Genomic DNA, 20041 nt, shown 5'->3' with positions numbered 1-20041 from the left:
TTGGGGTTATTTTTGATCCACGATATAAGTTAGAGTTTGTTGGATATGCTTTAAAAAAGTTACATGGGGAGGTCGACGGCCTAAGAAAGATGAAAGAATTGAAAAAACAGTTTGAGGATTTGTATGAATCTTATGAATCACAAGCGGGTATTTTTAGAAATTCTGATTCACGGGATATTACAAGAGAAATAAATCCTGCTGATGATTTTGCGGTACGCAATTCTTAATCTTGTTTCTCTCCCTCTCTATCTTTTCTTTTTTGTCATTTCGATGTTCTATTACTTATATTTTTATTTGAGATGTTTCTATATATTATGTAAATATAGGAATTTGCAGCGTATGATCGAATTAATGCAGCGACAAATGAATTCGATGTGTATTTGAACGAGAAAAAGATTTCAATGGAAACTCAATTAGATGTGCTTGTCTATTGGAAAGAGAACTCCGGTCGTTTTCGTGTTCTTTCTTCTATGGCTCGTGATATACTAGCCATTCCCATTACTACAGTTGCTTCTGAATCAACTTTCAGTATGGGCGGAAGAATTATAAGCAAATGGAGAAGCTCACTTTCATCGAAAAGTGCGGAAGCACTTGTGACATGTAAACATTGGCTGACTGGTTATGATGGTAAAGTGTGAATTATTATTTAAAAATTATCAGTATTTGTTATTTAAACATTATCAATATGTTTCATATCTTTAACATTTTGCTAGATTTTAAAGTTGTTGGCAACATTGTTTCGGTTGACTCGGATGAGGAATCAGACTAGTGGGAATATGGTAACTTTATCCTAATTTTTCTATGCGAAATTAAAATGCCGCTAATTTTTTTTATCACAAGACGCAACTTTTTACAACTGTTTAATTGGTTAACTTTTGATTTTATGCAGTCATACAGACATGAAGCACACCGTTACCCTGAAGATGATCAATTCTACTTAGATTTCATGATATTTCTAGTTGTTAGGATACTCTTATATTCTGTTATCATCTTTCTTTCTAGTTGTTAGGATATTTCTAGCCATAGAAACAACTTTATCTTTCTTTTGCTTGAGTAGATTTGTTTTGTACTTTGTAATTCCTAGGCATTTTAACAGTTTCAACTTTCAAGTTTTGTATATATGTTGAATTATTATTTTTCACTTGACAAGTTCCATGATAGAAAGATGGATTGTATGCCATATGCCATGTCTTTTTCATTCACGTTCCTTTGAACATTTGTGCTAACTATAAAGTTTGAAATTTTTGAAAAGGAAGGATAAATGGCCCAAATAACTAATCTCAACTAAGTTTCAATAAATCGTCATGAAAATAACATTAATCTCTCACATACAACCAAAAAAAAGTATATACATATACACACTTAAAGTTGAGCAATAAATTTAGTAAAACTCATAAATCTAAGAGTTAAAATAAACTAAGTGTTAACCTTGTAAAGTTCTAGTGGCCGGCCTCGTATAATTTAGACATTGGCATTCACATTACAAACAATAAAACAAATCTGAAAAAACTCTTACAGAAGTTCTCCCTTTAGACAGTCATTTTTGTCAGAAGGTTTGAGACGGGACATATGTGACTCACTAACGGCTTAATGTGACACAACTTTAATAGTTGACATTTTAAATTAAAAAAATATGACCCAGTTTAAATGGTTACATAAGACCGTCTGAAAGGCTTCAGACGAAATAGTCCGTATGAAATGATAATTAGTAAAACTCTTAATTTATATATATACTTAACGTTAGTTGTAGTCCTATAGACATAGACTTATTCGGGTTAGTTTGTATCGGTTAGTCGAGTCTTACTCGGGTCGGGTTTTTTCCTTGTCGGGTTTAGTCGGTTTCGGTGTTATGAGGTCCGGGTTATATCGGTTATCGGATATTATTAAGAATCGGGTTATGTCAGATCGGACTGGGTCGGTTTCAGGTGTGCTGATTTTTTGTATTTTTGGGTGCCAGACGGGTTCGATATCGGGCGAGTCAGATCAGTTTTGTCGAGTCGGATCGGGTTTTGCAAGGTCACCCTTCTCCCAAAAAAACAAAAAAGAGCACACTCCCTAATTCTCTCCCTCACAAAATTAATCTTCCTCACAAAATTAATCAAATTCGTCGGATTAATCTACTATGGACATGGACGCTAATTCTCATGTCGATCAAGTAATAATTCTAATTTATTTACTTCATTAACGATGTTATATTAAATTAGGTGAGTGAAATTTGTTATATTAATGAAATTAGGGTTTTCAGAAATTAGAAATTAGGATTACAGCAAGCACCCTTCAATGGTGATTTCCAATTGGTCTTGTACACTCCTTTGTTAATGGTTTGCTTGCTGTTTTATGTCTCTCAATATAATAGTTGTATTGCTCACATTGTAGTACGAGTGGACGACATGCATACAAACCTTTATGATTAAGCAATCTATATAAACATGATACACCTCATCAACCACCTTGCTAGATGCGTGACAATTGAAATCAGAGTAGGTCGTCAAGACCGGCTGGTGGCGCAAGGAAGGCGGCGGTGAGGGTGGTGCATGGTGGCTGACGGGTGATGTTAGCCGGTGGTGTTTGGATGATGAAACAAAAGAGTAAATGAAGGAATTAAAATAAAAGGGATATAATAGTCATTTATTTCCATGAAAGAGTAAAACTCGTTCATGAATGAGCACCACCCTTTGAAAATAGTACGGGAAATGAAAAAAAAATATATACAGTTTGGGTCTTGGACTCTTGGGTGTTTGGGCTTGGGTAGAGCACCTGCGAACTGCGGTATGAGTTGTGCTTAGATCTAGCAAACGGGTCCATCCGGTTGGGTTCGGGTCAGGCTAGCAGGTCGGGTTAGTTCGGGTCTCTCGTTGATTTTGGGTTAATTCGGGTCGGGTCATTTCCGGTTTCGGCTGTATTTTGGGTCAAACAGGTGGGATTTCGGGTCGGGGTGCTTTTGCCAGGTCTAACTTGTGCCCATCTTAAATAATCTCTTTTTTTCCTCTCTATGCCCTGTTTGTGTCTGTTCCAAAACTTCCTTACACGAGTGGAGTTAATTAAAAAATGAGGGGAGTTGGTATTTATAGCTACGAAACGTCCTGTTCAATAGAGGAAGTGCTTCGTTCGTTCATATGATTCCTTTGCTACTATCTCCACGGTGCACCTAACTAATTAACTATCGTGTTTTAAAACGCTAGCATTGAATAATACGGAATAGAATTGTTGGACTTCCGAGAAGACCTGGCAAAACCAACTTGCCCCGATTGACCCGACTCGAAAAGGCTGATTCGACACCCGAATTGCAACCTTCGTCTTTGATCCGAAATCCGAATTTACTCGACCTGACCCGAACATGACCCAAACTTTGTTGACCCGGAACTGACCCGATCCAAAACCACCCGACCCGAAAATTACCCGAACTTGAAATAACCCGACCCGCTTGACCCGAAAATGACCCGGCCAACATACCCGAAAAACACCTGAAACCCAAAACGATCCGACCCGACTCAAAATAACCCGATAGAATGAAAGACCCGAACTGACTCGACACGAATTGGCCCGACCCAAACCCGACCCAGTGACCCGTTTTACCAGGTCTACCCTATAGGTTTGGGGTACTCGGTTTAACCCGTATTTTAAGCCCGACTCTCTTTCGAATTTCTAACTCTATCATTTGGACGGACCAACTTTATCGTATTTAAGAAATGAGAGCTCCTATCACTCGGACCGGCCAAAAAAAAAATTGTAAACATATTAAAAGAAAGTAAATGGTTAGGTACCAGAATAGTTTTGGACCTTCATCTTCCCCAAATTTCTGGATACAAACAGTGCACGGTGAGCTACCATTTTGGTGAGTTTCTTCACTCTGCTCTTCTTCTATTGATTTTATTGTCATAATTTCTTGCTTAAATCCGGAGCTCATTCAGAACCCTAACTCTATTTTTTCTCGGAATTCTTGAATTTTGTAATTAGCTTCACTTTGTTTCTCCTGCTCTAAATACAATAATAATGCAATGGATGAATTTCAATATTAGTGATATTAGTGGTATAATCTGTTACTGTTAAATTTAAGAGCTTATGAATATTTATAGTAAATGATTTGTTTTTGTTTTGTTTTGTTGATTTGTAGAGTAGACTAGATGTCACATTCAAGGGATGAAAGGTTAGTGTTTCATTTAAACTATACTAAATGTTGAAACAAAATCGCACCCAGTGTACCACTTTATCGTACACCTTAACGAATGAGATCTCTCCTTTTTTTTTTATTCTACTTCGATATATACTTGGGTATTTGCGGAACCACCAATTCTTGTTAAAGACCGTCTTAACTTAAGACCACTCTCACAACGGATTATAATAGAGGTGGAAATAAAAGGAGGTTGTGAAATATCTTAGGGTAAGAGGGTCTCAAGCAAGACCTACTCTTGCGGAAAATAGTTTACTCAAGCAAGACGGATTATAATAGAGGTGTACGATGACATGGTACAGCAGGTGTACCCTATAATTTCTCCTTTTTGATTGGTATTGGAATTGATTCTAAAACTGATTTGTTTGGATGAGTTATATTTTAGTAGGTCACCTTCACCAGATGTGTCTGCCTCCCCAGGCACTACCTGTCACCGACCTCGGTCTAGGTCTAGGTCAAAGTCATTGCCGAGACGCAGTCGTTCTAGGTATTGCTTTGCAACATCATCAATTTTCATTTTTTTGGGCAAGGGTATTTGAGAATTAAGGGTTTAATTTTGTGGTGTTTTTGTTGTACTGTTAGGAGTGTTGATGTTTCGAATCCCGGAAATAACTTATATATGACTGGTTTGTCGATGAGGGTTACCAGCGATGATCTTGAGAAGTTCTTTAGCAAGGAGGGGAAGGTATGGGCTTGCTTTTATTGTTGAAACACAGTCTTGTTTAAGATGAATGTTGTTCTAAATTTAATTTGCCTGTTTATGAGACAAAAAGTGCCCTGCATATGGCGGTGTTGTAAATCTTACGTCTTGTTTTGCTTGCTTGGGTTAAACTGATATTGTATCGTAGAATATGCTGTCATCCATGTCAAACGCATGAGAAACTACACCGACATTTGTCATAGTGATTTATTTAGTGGATGCTTCAAGCTGTTTAATGATGTGTGCAGTCCATTTTCAGTGCAAATCACCAATCACCAACAGTCCATCACATGTGTGCCATTTTTGCCAAGCTATGTTTCCGTACAATTGCTTACCCAGTTACCCCGTTTTGAATGGAGTGAGAACTGAGAAGATGTACAAATACACAATGGCTAACGAGTTGTGCTTGTGTGTGAGTGGTTGGGGGCAGAGGTTCTATTTTCTTCCCTGTTAATCAAATTTAAATCTTTCTAACGTAAGAAAGATTTGGAAGCAAAGCATCACTGGTGCATGTCCCCTCCTTCCCCTTCCTCTCCCTCATAATTTCATTTCCAAACAATGCCTTAATATAAGTGTCTCTTTAAAACATTTGTTGCTTGTCTTTTTCTGAGGCTTAGATTTTAGAGTAGCGTTTTGTTATAATTTTCACCCAGGCATATCTATGTTTATGTGATCCGTTTGAGGTATAATCCCCCCTGCTATGTGGCAATCTTGGGCACAACTTTTAAATTGAGGCTTTATTGGTATTAAAAGCTTTAGATCTCTCGGCTTCAGTATGTTTTCCTCCCTATTTAACTACTAATCTACTAGATGTGAGTTACTGAGTTATAATGCTTCCTGAAAATGTAAAAATCATGGAAATGAAGACTGGTGGAGCGTAAACCCATCAGTCTCATTACATACACGGTGGCACCAGCTAATTGATGCCTTCATTTTCTGTGAACAGTTCTGCTTAAAAAAATTCGTAACCAATGTATCTTGAGACCTATGTCCTACTTTTACATGTTTCATCTATCTCTGTGGATTAGCTCTCTGTGATAACTCATTGCCGTATCTTCAGGTCCTTGAATGCAATTTAGTTAAGGATCCTCATACAAAAGAATCTCGTGGCTTTGCTTTCATCACTATGGAGACTGTTGAAGGAGCGGAAAGATATCTGAAGAATCTGAATCGCTCTGTTCTTGAAGGCCGACTAATCACAGTGGAGAAGGTTTTTCTTCATAGTTGATAAAATCTGATTTAACTGCGTGCTTTTCCTCTTTCAGAATGTTTTTTTTTTTTTTATAAATTTCGGCAGCAAGTCTTGTCAGCCTAGCCCAGTGTTTAAAAACTCGCCCGAGTCGACTCGTATCGGCCGATAAGTATCGGTCTCGTGGCTTTCCGAGACACAAAACGGCGAGTTATAACGGTTACTTTTAAAAGGGTCAAAAATCGTCCGAGTAGACCGAGTCAACTCGGGTATCGAGTGACTCGGCCAATATGACTGCACCCATCTGTAATGATTTGATATTTTCTGACAAATTTACCAATAATAAAAACCAACCAAAAAAACTTTAAAAAAGCATTCAAAAGGTAAATTATTGCAATGTACATTATTGTAGATTTATGGCTCAATTCCATTTATAAAAGCTACAATAAGGTCGCTCTTAGTATCTACCAAAATAAAGCTGAAAATCATAAAAAACTTACCTTAAATTTTGCGGATCTTAATTCTTGAAGAATACTATGGTACATCGTATCATCATACACTTCTTTTCCATCTTTTTTGATATCATGTTATCGTTTGTATGTAGCAGATAGAATTGGGATATGGATGAAGACGATCGGGTAAAGAAGATAAGAGGATCATGGTGGTAATTTTTCTGGGTTTGGCAGGGATGGGCGGATGGCTGGAGAAGATGATTAACTTTTAGGGTTGGGGAGTTGATAGATGGAAATCGTAATTGAGGGGAAGGGGTGTGCATTACGTGGCTTATCATAAGCCACTAAGCTTTAATTAGCAATTAATAATTATGGGTCATGGCTATAATAAATATTAATATGTTCCGTATTTGTGTTTTTGTAGGATAATTGTTTGTATTTTTTTTTTTATCATAAAACACTTATTTTATTAATTATTAATATGTATGGATGAATGAGTTTATTAAATCTTGATTTTTTTATTAGAGTATTTGACGACTTTATTTATTGAATATGTATTTATATGTTTACTAATTTTATAATTTTGTATGAAACTTAATAATTAAGTTGAATATTTCCTTTAATAATATTTTATAATATTGCATGAAACATTTTATTAATTTATTGTCTTGAAATTCTTTAGAAAATGCCTAACATTGAAGACGTTGCATGGCGCTTTGGAACAAAACTTGATAAGGGAGGTCGAAGAGTTCAATGTTTGTTTTGCAATAAGAAAATGAGTGGAGGGATTACAAGGTTAAAGGAACATCTAGCTAACAAAGCAGGAAAAGTTTCCGGGTGTCCAAAAGTTTCTCCAGATGTTCGGAGAGAAATGTGGGATCTTTTAGTTAATTTCAAGGCAATAAAGAAAGACAAAGAAAAACGTGTCCGAGAATTTGAAGAGGATATTGTAGGTTCATATCGTGCCAGTGGTAATGAAAATGACGACAATGAAGATGATAATGACAACGACCAACTAATATGCAAGGCATCAAAGTCGAATGCAACATGAGACTGATCACCGTCGCCAGTACGAACAAAATATTGGTGGTGCTGGAGGTAGTAGAGTTAACCCGCAACTGCATCGATCAGGCTCAGTCCAAGAAACTAGGACCAGAGGTAATAGGTTTGAGCCCATTAACACCCCAACATCTAAATTGAGGGCCAGAATCGTTGAACTTGAGAAAGACTATCCGAAACATAAACAATCAAAGATTAGCACCACATGGTTAAAATAGGCAAAGAAGCAATTGATCAAAGCTTGGGGGAATTTTATGATTGATACTAATATTCCATTTAGAGCTATAGAGTCTCCATATGCAAATCCTTTGATGCAAACAATACGTGATGTTGGTGAGGGTGTACAAGCCCCAACGGCATATGACATATCCGAGGTATCTCTAATGTGGACATCTATTTTTATAATTTTTATGTTATGTATTTGTATTTGTATCTAATTTATTTCTCTATTTAGATATATCTTCCTGAAACTTATAATGAGATGAAGGAATTCATTAAGACTCTCGAACCAGTATGGGATGAAAGAGGTGTGTCAATAATGTGTGATGGTTGGACAGGGCCAACGAACATGCACATTATTAACTTTCTAGTATACTCAGTTCGTGGTACTATCTTTCATAAATCTGTTGATGCTTCTCATGTCTTGCGGAAGGATGCAAATTACTACTTCAAGCTTATGAAGGACGTGGTAAAAGAAATTGATCCGCATAGAGTTATTCAAATGGTAACAGATAATGAGGCAGCGGTTAAAGCAGGTGGAAAAAAGTTGATGGAAAAATATCCACACATATATTGGACACCTTGTGTAGCTTATTGTTTGATCTTCTTTTAGAAGATTTGGGTAAGAGGAAAAACATTAAAGCAGTTATTGAACAAGCTCAAAAGGTAACTAGATTTATCTATCACTATAAGTGGGCAGCTAATTACATGAAAACATTCACCGCCCATAGAGAATTGCTACATCCATCGTTGACTCGATTTGCTACAAATTTTATCATGTTAGAAAGTGTTGTAGATCTGAAGATTGCGTTACAGAATATGTTTAATTCACCTGGTTGGATAAATACCAGATATTATAATATTGATGAAACTGAAGTGGAAGTCCGTGAGTTGTTCTCTAGAAGTCCATCAACTGAAGTAGTTAAATTTTGGGACAAGGCAGATGAAATCATAAAAATTCAAGCACCCATTGTCCGAGTATTAAGGTTAGTTGATGGAGATCCTCTACCCACTATGGGGTATATCTTTGAGGCTATGGAACGATGCAAGTTAGCTATTAGGGAAAATTGTACCAGTTATAAGCAATATTGGGCCATGATCGACAAAAGATGGGACAGTAAACTTCATCAAGATTTACATGCTGCTGGTAATATCATGTATTTATTAGTTAGATGTTGAACTTTCTAATTATTATTGATTCTTTAATTCATGTTTATTTGAAGGATGTTACTTTAATCCCAAATTTTTGTATGGAGTGGATAAATTTTCAACCGACAAAGAAATAAAGAAGAGCGTAAAGAACGTTATCGAAAAATTGGTGCCAGATATTGACACTCAAATTAGAGCATCAACTCAGGTTAGAGTAATATCCTACTAATTTTTTAAAAATATCAAATATGTTTAACAAATAATGATTATAAATATTTCGCACGACATTTACTAATTTTATTATTTATAGTTGTTCATGTATGAGCAAAAGATGGATAGTTTCGCAAGTACCGTGGCTCAGAGAGCAATAAATTTAATGGATCCAGGTATAATTGGTTTGAAAATATAATAATCTATAATATAGAAATAATATTCAAATTTAATTGCAGTTGATATTTTGTAAATTCCGTGAATGCAGCTACATGGTGGTTAACGTATGGTGAGAGTGCTCCTGCTCTTCAGGCAATAGCTGTTAGGGTGTTAAGTCAAACCACATCATCCTCTAATTATGAAAGGAATTGGAGTATGTGGAGTCTGGTTCACACAAAAACAAGAAACCGTTTGAAGTACAAAAAACTTCACCAGATTGTGTACCTGCGGTACAACATGTGGTTACAGAGAAAACACCAAACGAGGCGTAGCGAAAAGGAGATTGCTACAAGTTTTGATCCAATTAACTTGGATAATATATTTGATTGTTCAACTCCGATAAATAATTGGTTGGAGGTAGAGCCGTTTAAGGAAGCTGAAGGTACATCATGGATATATGCAAGTGATGATGAGAATGATGCCGGTTTCCGGGAGACTGGTGAAGAAGGTAATAGAGTCATTCGTCCAGAATTTGCATATCATAACAGAGTTCAAACCATTAGGGATTCTGTGTTGACTCCTCCGAGCAGTGATGACGATGGAAACAGGGACGACGATGGAGGTGGTCAAGATGATGGAGGGGGTGGTCGCGGTGAGTATATGAACTCGTATAGTGGTGAAGATGCATATGTTCCACCCGAGAATTATGACGACCCTCCCCCTAGTTTTACAATGTTGGATCAAGTGTACGAGTGTGCCCATAAAGGGAAAAATGTTGCCAATGATATGGATATCAATAAGTACTCTTGGCAAGGATTATCTGGAAATGCCGTAGCAAATGAGTCTGTCGGTTCAAACATAGACCCATATTTTCCATATTATCCCAATTGTGAATCAGCGGGATATCCACCAAGTAGTGGATATGACTCAATATCTAACTCATAAGGTGTAAATATCTATAATTATGGCAGCATCAATTACGGAGACACGCATTACCATAATCCATCGTTTTATGGTTCTGATACTTCTTCGACCCGTATTGGATGGGATGGCCACTCGAATCAAACAGCATGGGGATTTAATGTCGGGTCGATTTTTAATGGAAACCAAAATGAACAATATGATTATGATGAACCGCCCCGTCACTCCATGTGGTATTAATATTTCATGAAGGTCCACAAATATTTCGACCACCATTTGTGTTATTATTAGAATTAATTATTATTTTGTCTTTTTTGTGGTGTTATTATTATAATTAATTGTTATTTTATGTTTTTTATAGGTGTAATTTCACGAAGAGAAGGCTACTTCATAAATTTGTAATAGTCAATTGTCATTTATCAATGTACAACTTCTTCTTATCTATTTCTTGAATTCATTTCTATAGTACTTTGCTTTGAGGGCTCCACCACTCTTTTCCTTCCACAATTTTGGCGCCTACTTTTCCATTTTTCCCTCCATGCTATTTTCTTTTTTATTTGTTTTATACTCTCCAATTCATCCTCTTTCTCCTGGCACCTACTTCTCCCTCCACTGCCATTTTCTTTTTCATTTGGCGCCATGCAGATTTCAACTTCTTATCACCTAAACCCTTAATGTATCCACCGAGATTTTCATCAGACTATTAAAAACATTGTTTTATACATATTTAGACATAAAATAACATTAGAAATACTTATAAACAAAAATATAGCAAAAAAACATTGTAAAACAAAAAAGGACCGCGACGAGCGATTTTGGTCCGCGGCAAGCGGTACAGGACCGATTCCGTGACACCGCAACCGCGATCGCGACCGATACCGAGTTTTAAAAACCTGATGAGAACCTAGATGGTTTAGACTATTAAGAAATTTCACAAGTACAAATCCGGCATGTAACTGGCTTTGCTCAGCTTGAATCTAAGATTTTCGCAATTGCAATCCTAGAACATATTTTCCTACAGGAACACGGGGAATCAAACACGGCCATGGATCTTATTATACTTCAAACAATACGATTGTTATAATAACACAAAAATGATCTGATAATATCAGGTTAATTAGAACAAAAATAACAACTACCACCAACCCAAGTTCGATATTTCCGTCAAGTCCAACACCCTCCAGCAATCTGTGACAGTTTGATCGTGACTGATCCAACGAAAAATCCATAGTTTTTTTTTAGTAAAGGGAGCCATAATGTAACACCCCCATACTCCAAGTGCCTTACCAGGACCACTCAGGTATAAGGATACTACCATCTCGGTTACCCGAGGCATGATAATCATAAGACAATGAAGAAACATACTTTATTAAATAAGTTTAAGTGATTACATAACAAAACCAACTGTAAGCAAAATACAACTGTTCTCAGTCTATCAACCAACTGAAAGGAACTGTCCTAACAAACACAAATGGAAGACTAAAGACTCTGACATGTGATGACTCCATCCCCAGCTAGATCCCACGCGTATCCAAGATATACCTGCCAAGCAACTGCTCACCACCCCCGAATGGATCACCACAGTTTTTAAAACATTTAAACGGGGTCAGTACTAATCACACAACTCAATATACATCAACAATAAGATAAACAGACAGCTTAACTGTCACACACACAACCACACCAATTCCAATAATCTCAATCACCGACTGTCCACTGGACCAGCCCTGCCAGTGGGGGACCGCAGCCGTACCCACCAAATCCCCGCTCATCATACCGAGCGATAACCTTGTCCCATTAATGTGCACATCCCTTCCCGTGGCGGGTTCCACCGAGAGCGAAACTAGGGCGTGAAGCCACTCCCGCAAGTGACCCCACTCAGCCGAGGCCACGCCTCGCGAACCATCAACAACGATCACAACCACAATCACAATACAATTATTATATCAAACAACCAAATACAATACATCAACCAATATCCCATTATGGGACTAATACTGAGTAGGAAATCCTACCCGTAAGCACACAATCGAGACGGTCTCTCTTCTTTGAATCAAAAGCTTCCTCTATGAACCCTCCTCCTATCATACAACATATAAAGGCTACCAAATCACATACTACACATAAATCCCCAAATCTCTAAATTAGGGTTTAACCAAATCAAAGGAAAGACAATAAAAAGGGTACATAGATCTTACCCTCGACGCAAGGAACACAACGGTATAACCAACGACAAGAACTGACCGTCCGAACTCCGGGGATTGCTAATAATGCGATTAAGAAGATGAACTTGCTTGCTTTCTCTCTTAAACAGTAATTTAGGTTTTGCAAAAGTGATTTAGAATAAAGACGACAAAGCTTATATACCTTAATCGCATAATTAACAAAACCCGAGAAAACTTCCCGTAAAACCGGATACTCGATCGAGTACCCAAGGTACTCGATCGAGTACCCCCTTACTCGATCGAGTGCCCCAAATTTACTCGATCGAGTACCCAACAGGTCAGAAACTTTTTCTAAAACGCAATTACCCTTACTCGACAGAGTAAGGCCTACTCGATAGAGTACCTAAAGACTTATAAATACGGAGTATTACAGTCTTCCCTCCTTAAAAAGAACTTCGTCCCCGAAGTTCAACCCATACATAAAAACAACCATACTCCCTCGACCGAGACACAACAACTTAGCTAAGGACCCAAGAACTCGACCGAACATAGAACATGAACTCTTAACACCCACTCCACCAACTATGTTTACTTCCACAACATGACTCACTATATCGTATCTACCACATATATATCTTTCACGACACCAACTCTTACATAACCAACTACCATCCTCTAATGCTGCTAGCTCCATAATATCATCAACTATCAAATCCAATACCAAGACACTCATAGACATCAAACGGAATGTTACATTCTACCACCCTTAAAAGGAACTTCGTCCTCGAAGTTTACTCACACTCGTAACCTCATATTCCAACTGTCAACACTAGTGAAATATTCTCACACTCCTAAACATCACGCTACTACAAGCACGGTCATGACCTTTAATAAAATCACCCACAATACGAATCGATCTTTTATTCTACATCAAGACTCAACTTCCGAATATATTACCATATGTACAACCATCAAAATCTGTTTTATCGCATCCTACTCCTCTTAAGACAAATGTTACGTCCTCGTAACTCACTAATACCAAACCATATCTATATCTCATTACCCTCTGTACCACCACATGTCAAAGATAACCGTCTATAAACCAAACACTCACCATTCTTATATCCAAGGCTCCCACACATAAACATTTCTCATTCCTCAACTCATTCGGCATAGCACCTAACCTATACCATAAATTCATAGCAAATCACCATACCCACTCTTCATTATTACTGCCAAACAACATACCTCTCTATGTAAGGCACTTATCTCCCCGAAGCATAACTCACGATCCACACTCGTTACGTACACGCACACTAGATCCTCAAGTTCTTTCTTTCATTACCGCAAAACTCATACACAACTTAACATGACACTAATTTCCCCAACACCCTACACTCACTGTCTCAACAAAAGATTATGAACTACCTGCCGATTTCAGATCATTACAACACATGTTCCACGAATCATTTTCCATTACCATGTCTACCGATGTCTCATCAACCGATTATCACTATACCATGACAACAACGAAAACATATACAACTCTATTTCATATCATACTCTACCCTCATTCCCAACTTAACTCGGTAAAGAAAACATCAATAAACAAGACAACTGTCTATCTCGCACAAACCGAACTCGCAGGAGCAACATCAAACAAAACAACAATCCATGTATAACTGGTATGTACTTTCGAAACTCGAATCATAATCATCCCGCCTACTCCACCACAACCGGTGACGGCATCACAACACCGCCACCAACAGCCACACCGTAGTGCGAAAATACCCGCATCACATCACTATGTACCGTGCCCGGATCACCACCCGGGGCACCACAACCACACCGATAGACATCACAACCGCATACGATTCCCATAAACACCGACTCAAAGATAACTTCTCGACAAGAAAAACTTACTCAAATCCACTTTATTAAATCACCACGCAACATATTATATGGATAAACAGATAAGCATCTCATGAACATCATCTCTACCATTTCACGGAATACACATGTATTATCAATACACATAAAATTATAACTAGCCATGTCAAATCAATCAAATTATTACCTTTTTTGGATATCATTCAATTAAATTACCGTGTCCAACATATATATTACAGAACATTCATAAAACAACTTTATAATTATCACACCATACCACTTCTTGTGAGGTCAGAACCTCACACAAACATTTACACATATCCTAGACCCGTAATCACAACCAACTAGTCAATCCTAACCACGTAAGTTACCACTCGATAAAGGTTACCCGACGCCCGAGTTTAACTCATATGCCCCTCATAACATATTCCCCCATTCGCACAACCATCACTTCCTGCCAAATATAACCATACCTTTACTATTCAACAATTAGCATCCGCCTCATCTAACCACATCTTATACCCTCTCACAATCATACACAACAATCAGGTCCCTACCAAATCAACCTCTTTAGAATTGCTACCTTTCTAATATACCATCACTCTTAACCACTAGTGATAACACCACAATGCCACCACTGCTCGTATATCAAACCTCTTACTCTCATATCAAAATAACATGGTTTTTTTTCTCCTATTTTTGGTTAACATTCCAAATAACGAACATCAAACCCATCCACAAAATTACCTCATCATTATTCCCAATACTATCTTATTTGTATTGTCATCCAACTCTCCACCAAATATCTCGTATCGTGCCAATACTCCACCAACTCCTTACTCCCTTAATTCCTCGAAACTCATTATCAATCATATTGTCCTGAAACTCCTATATAACCTTTAGCTAACATCCTCGTGATACTATCACACATTTCGATGATTCCTTACCTTTATATCACATAACTCCGGTGAACATTTTCCTCAGCTTACTTTTATCCTTCTTTTCTCTTTACACTCAATAATACCAATTAATAGTTCAACTCCTTATTCCTTATAGCTAACTCTTTAGAAATCCAGTTACCCCTTCGTTGCTCCAAAACTCAAATTCCATTATTTTCTACCGACATCATCTCACTCTTTCTTACCATGGATCTTCTCTTATTATGCTATCACTCACACTTGCCACTAATCTATCCATAGAATCAACGTTTAATGTTCAAACAATTGCATCTCCCTTTTTACATCTCTAGAAATCAGAATTCATTTAATACCGTTAATTACCCAAGGAAATCACACAGTAGTTTCATCTTTTAATAAACCAAACCTCCCAAACTCACTCACTGTCTACAAATACACCTCGCGACATGTCTCCACCAAGTTCACTATATATTACTCTTCTCAACCCCTTTAAACGAACTTTCATTACATATATCCATAACCCACACGACTCCTAACCATTTCCCTCCATAATTCTTTACACATCTCAAGCTGCCACTATCCACTTCCTTACTTTCAATCTTTTTATTCTCACGTTCATTATACTCATATCATCCCTTGCCCATATTCACTTACTTTTACATTACTCAACACACAATCATATCACTCATCCCGTCTCGCAAAACGTGCGCCATGCCTCAATAAACTATACCAATCTTCCTTTTCTTTTTCCACCATCTATCATAATCACATATAACTCAAGTCCTCCCCACCGAACTCATACTCATCATAAGTGCCACTCTTTACATCATAAGATTGGGTAACTTACGCTTCAGGACCAACACATACGTAAAACAATGCATAAAGAAGTAATACAACACCTTTGAATTAAACATAATATGCAACGAATGTCAAAAAGATAGACATAAGACCCGAAACACGCATATGACCTGCACAGACCTCACTCGATCGAGTACCAGAACCTACTCGATCGAGTTGAGGCTACTCGATCGAGTGCCCAACATGCTCGATCGAGTGCCCCGACTCCAACCCAAACAGACCTTCGATCTTCGACTTACTCGACCGAGTAGCCCGGCTACTCGATCGAGTGACCCCATACTCGATCGAGTGCCCGAGGTACTCGATCGAGTGCCCAAAAACACGATTCTGGTCAAAATAACGACAAATACCCACTCGATCGAATCTTGCAGACTCGGGAATACTACCCGCATGTTATCTCACATACCCCAACGTATTATGTATTCATTATTATTTCAACATTATGATTACAACTACGCATTCAAATCTGCGCGACTCCTCATACAATCAACAAAATAATCTACTTCGTGTTATCAAGTGCCACGTTATAAACAACCATCATACTTTTCATCCAATTCGTTATACAAAACACATATCATAGAACCTCTATTCTTCATGTTACTACTTACCAAAAGCCAAACATTACCATCTATCATGCTCATATAACATTCAACTTTCAATCATGTATTACCCGCATGTTTTAATTTTCATAACTTTTCGTAACACAAACCACACCCATACCCTACAAATCCTAATTCCATGTTGCTAATACAACAACATTACAAATCCACTTCATCACATAAACACTTCCATAATCAAGAAATTCATATCCTTACGAAAGTGCCACTTCATCTTTTCCAATCAATTCATCTAGTTCAATCACATACTTCATCTAACAAGCGCATATGATACGATAGTAGACAATTATACGAACTTAATATATAGCTTTACGCAAACAAAATTACGAAAACAAATCTTATCACACCCCCTAACAACATGTTATTAGGATTGCCTCATTATAAATCATTCGTCCTGCAACATCATTATTCATCACACATCATCATATACGAACTACTTTCTTTTTCTACCATATCATTCATCATTCTCATATACTTTTTCAACGATTCCAACCAACATGTAAACCAACTATCATGCAACATGTTTCAACAAACCATATACAAAAATCACATCGTCACCATCTTTATCTACACATTCCCCATTCTCCACAAGCATACATCCACTGGTTCATACCACACATTACTATATAGATACACAATACACAAGGTAAACACATAGCGATCCCGACTCATATCCCAAGGTGACCGGTTCAAAATTGTAGGGCGAGTTCGCGACTTTAGGACGTCTCCCAAGTCTTTGCATTAGCTCCTACAACCTTTACCCCGGGTTCATTTTAATTGACTCCCTATATTCATTGGATTTATTGGTTACAGGTTTCAGGATCGTCGCTCTGATACCATTTGTAACACCCCCATACTCCAAGTGCCTTACCAGGACCACTCAGGTATAAGGATACTACCATCTCGGTTACCCGAGGCATGATAATAATAAGACAATGAAGAAACATACTTTATTAAATAAGTTTAAGTGATTACATAACAAAACCAATCGTAAGCAAAATACAACTGTTCTCGCTATCAACCAACCGAAAGGAACTGTCCTAACAAACACAAATGAAGACTAAAGACTCGACATGTGATGATTCCATCCCCACTAGATCCCACGCGTATCCAAGATATACCGCCAAGCAACCGCTCACCACCCCGAATGGATCACCACAGTTTTTAAAACATTTAAACGGGGTCAATACTAATCACACAACTCAATATACATCAACAATAAGATAAATGTATGACTTAACTGTCACACACACAACCACACCAATTCCAATAATCTCAATCACCGATCGTCCACTTTGACCCGACCCCGCCATGGGGGACCGCAGCCGTACCCACCAAATCCCCGCTCATCATACCGAGCGATAACCTTGTCCCATTAATGTGCACATCCCTTCTGTGGCGGGTTCCACAGAAGGCGAAACTAGGGCGTGAAGCCACTCCCGCAAGTGACCCCACTCAGCCGAGGCCACGCCTCGTGAACCATCAACAACGATCACAACCACAAATCACAATACAATTATTATATCAAACAACCAAATACAATACATCAACCAATATCCCATTATGGGACTAATACGAGTAGAAATCCTACCCGTAAGCACACAATCGACGGTCTCTACTGCTGAATCAAAAAGCTTCCTCTATGAACCCTCCTCCTATCATACAACATATAAAGGCTACCAAATCACATACTACACATAAATCCCCAAATCTCTAAATTAGGGTTCAACCAAATCAAAGGAAAGACAATAAAAAGGGTACATAGATCTTACCCTCGACGCAAGGAACACAACGGTATAACCAACGACAAGAACTGACCGTCTGAACTCCGGGGATTGCTAATAATGCGATTAAGAAGATGAACTTGCTTGCTTTCTCTCTTAAACAGTAATTTAGGTTTTGCAAAAGTGATTTAGAATAAAGACGACAAAGCTTATATACCTTAATCGCATAATTAACAAAACCCGAGAAAACTTCCCGTAAAACCGGATACTCGATCGAGTACCCCCCTTACTCGATCGAGTGCCCCAGCTACTCGATCGAGTACCCAACAGGCCAGAAACTTTTTCTAAAACGCAATTACCCTTACTCGACAGAGTAAGGCCTACTCGATAGAGTACCTAAAGACTTATAAATACGGAGTATTACAGTCTTCCCTCCTTAAAAAGAACTTCATCCCCGAAGTTCAACCCATACATAAAAACAACCATACTACCTCGACCGAGACACAACAACTTAGCTAAGGACCCAAGAACTCGACCGAACATAGAACATGAACTCTTAACACCCACTCCACCAACTATGTTTACTTCCACAACATGACTCACTATATCGTATCTACCACATATATATCTTTCACGACACCAACTCTTACATAACCAACTACCATCCTCTAATGCTGCTAGCTCCATAATATCATCAACTATCAAATCCAATACCAAGACACTCATAGACATCAAACGGAATGTTACACATAACCATAAGGGCAGTTTTGGTACTAAGAGGACTGAACCCAGGTCATAAGTAGAACCTGTAGATACCTCATTTCTGCACCTTCCGCAAACCACCCGGTGATTATTTGGGCCGCATGTTTGGTACGCGGAACGATTTGTGACAGTTCGTAAGTTTATCGTCAAGTGATTGCTCAAACACTGATGTCTACCTCTTAGTTGTCATCTACGCGCCGATACGGTCGTTTTGACAGTAATTAGAGTACATTTGGAGTCCGGGCCTAAAACCGTCTTCATTTTCTCGATAACCGTTAAATCCCGAGTCGAATGTTCGAATGTTCCGGATATTTCTATTCCATATTTTATAAATCTTTCACAATCTTTTAATCTTTGGTAAACAATTTCCCGTAATATTCATACAAAATATTAAGGAAAATAAGATAATCCCGTTATTCCATAAACCAAACACGGAAATCTTTCTTCCGCAGGAGGAAACCACCTGGGAATAGACGCAGCAGGTGCTGCGCCTCTTCCAAGGGACGCAGTGACTGCTGCGCCTCTTCCCAGGTCCTTTTCTGCGTATTTTTCGTATCTTTTTCATATTTTTTCGAGATTCACTTCCAAAGTCTCTTCGAAAACCCTATGCCTTCACGTGATTAGTATAAATAGGAGCCTTCGTTCCTCATATTTCTCACTCGAGTGTCCGCCCTTCTCTTCTCCCTTTGCATTCTAGACCACGTTCTTACTTTTTGGCGTCTACGTGCTTGAACATTCGACCACGTAAGCTCGGATCCTTCTGAGTACCAGCCTCGTTTGCATGACCGACCAATTTGACCAACTCCACAATCAATCAACTTAATTAATCTTAATCATTTTCCTCCTACGAGGGCACTTTCGTTACATTCTCGTCGAGCA

General features: G+C 38.1%; 2 protein-coding genes and 1 pseudogene across 3 annotated transcripts; 2 read left to right on the top strand and 1 right to left on the bottom strand.

Moving 5' to 3' along the window:
- LOC141647873 (ferrochelatase-2, chloroplastic-like) overlaps positions 1–20041 on the bottom strand; it is a 56303-nt pseudogene that overhangs the window by 12687 nt on the left and 23575 nt on the right.
- LOC141646228 (serine/arginine-rich splicing factor SR45a-like) lies at positions 3761–7003 on the top strand. Of its 2 annotated transcripts, none has more exons than XM_074454196.1 (6): positions 3761–3835; positions 4115–4147; positions 4557–4658; positions 4754–4856; positions 5932–6081; positions 6665–7003. In XM_074454196.1, exons 2-6 carry the CDS (start codon positions 4125–4127, stop codon positions 6686–6688), a joined length of 402 nt encoding a protein of 133 aa, XP_074310297.1. In that variant the 5' UTR covers positions 3761–3835; positions 4115–4124; the 3' UTR covers positions 6689–7003. The 2 variants fall into 2 exon arrangements, with proteins under 2 accessions (XP_074310297.1, XP_074310298.1); XM_074454197.1 differs by having other exon boundaries at positions 6668–7002.
- Positions 7826–10253, top strand: LOC141649523 (uncharacterized). The gene is made up of 6 exons (XM_074458211.1): positions 7826–7945; positions 8026–8326; positions 8404–8937; positions 9014–9147; positions 9250–9325; positions 9418–10253. The coding sequence occupies exons 1-6, from the start codon at positions 7826–7828 to the stop codon at positions 10251–10253; spliced, it is 2001 nt and encodes a 666-aa protein (XP_074314312.1).

The sequence above is a fragment of the Silene latifolia genome, chromosome 3, assembly GCF_048544455.1.
Source record: "Silene latifolia isolate original U9 population chromosome 3, ASM4854445v1, whole genome shotgun sequence".
In the NCBI taxonomy this organism is placed as follows: domain Eukaryota; kingdom Viridiplantae; phylum Streptophyta; class Magnoliopsida; order Caryophyllales; family Caryophyllaceae; genus Silene; species Silene latifolia.
Note: the sequence above shows the minus strand (reverse complement) of the source record. Positions and strands in the feature narration are given on the sequence as shown.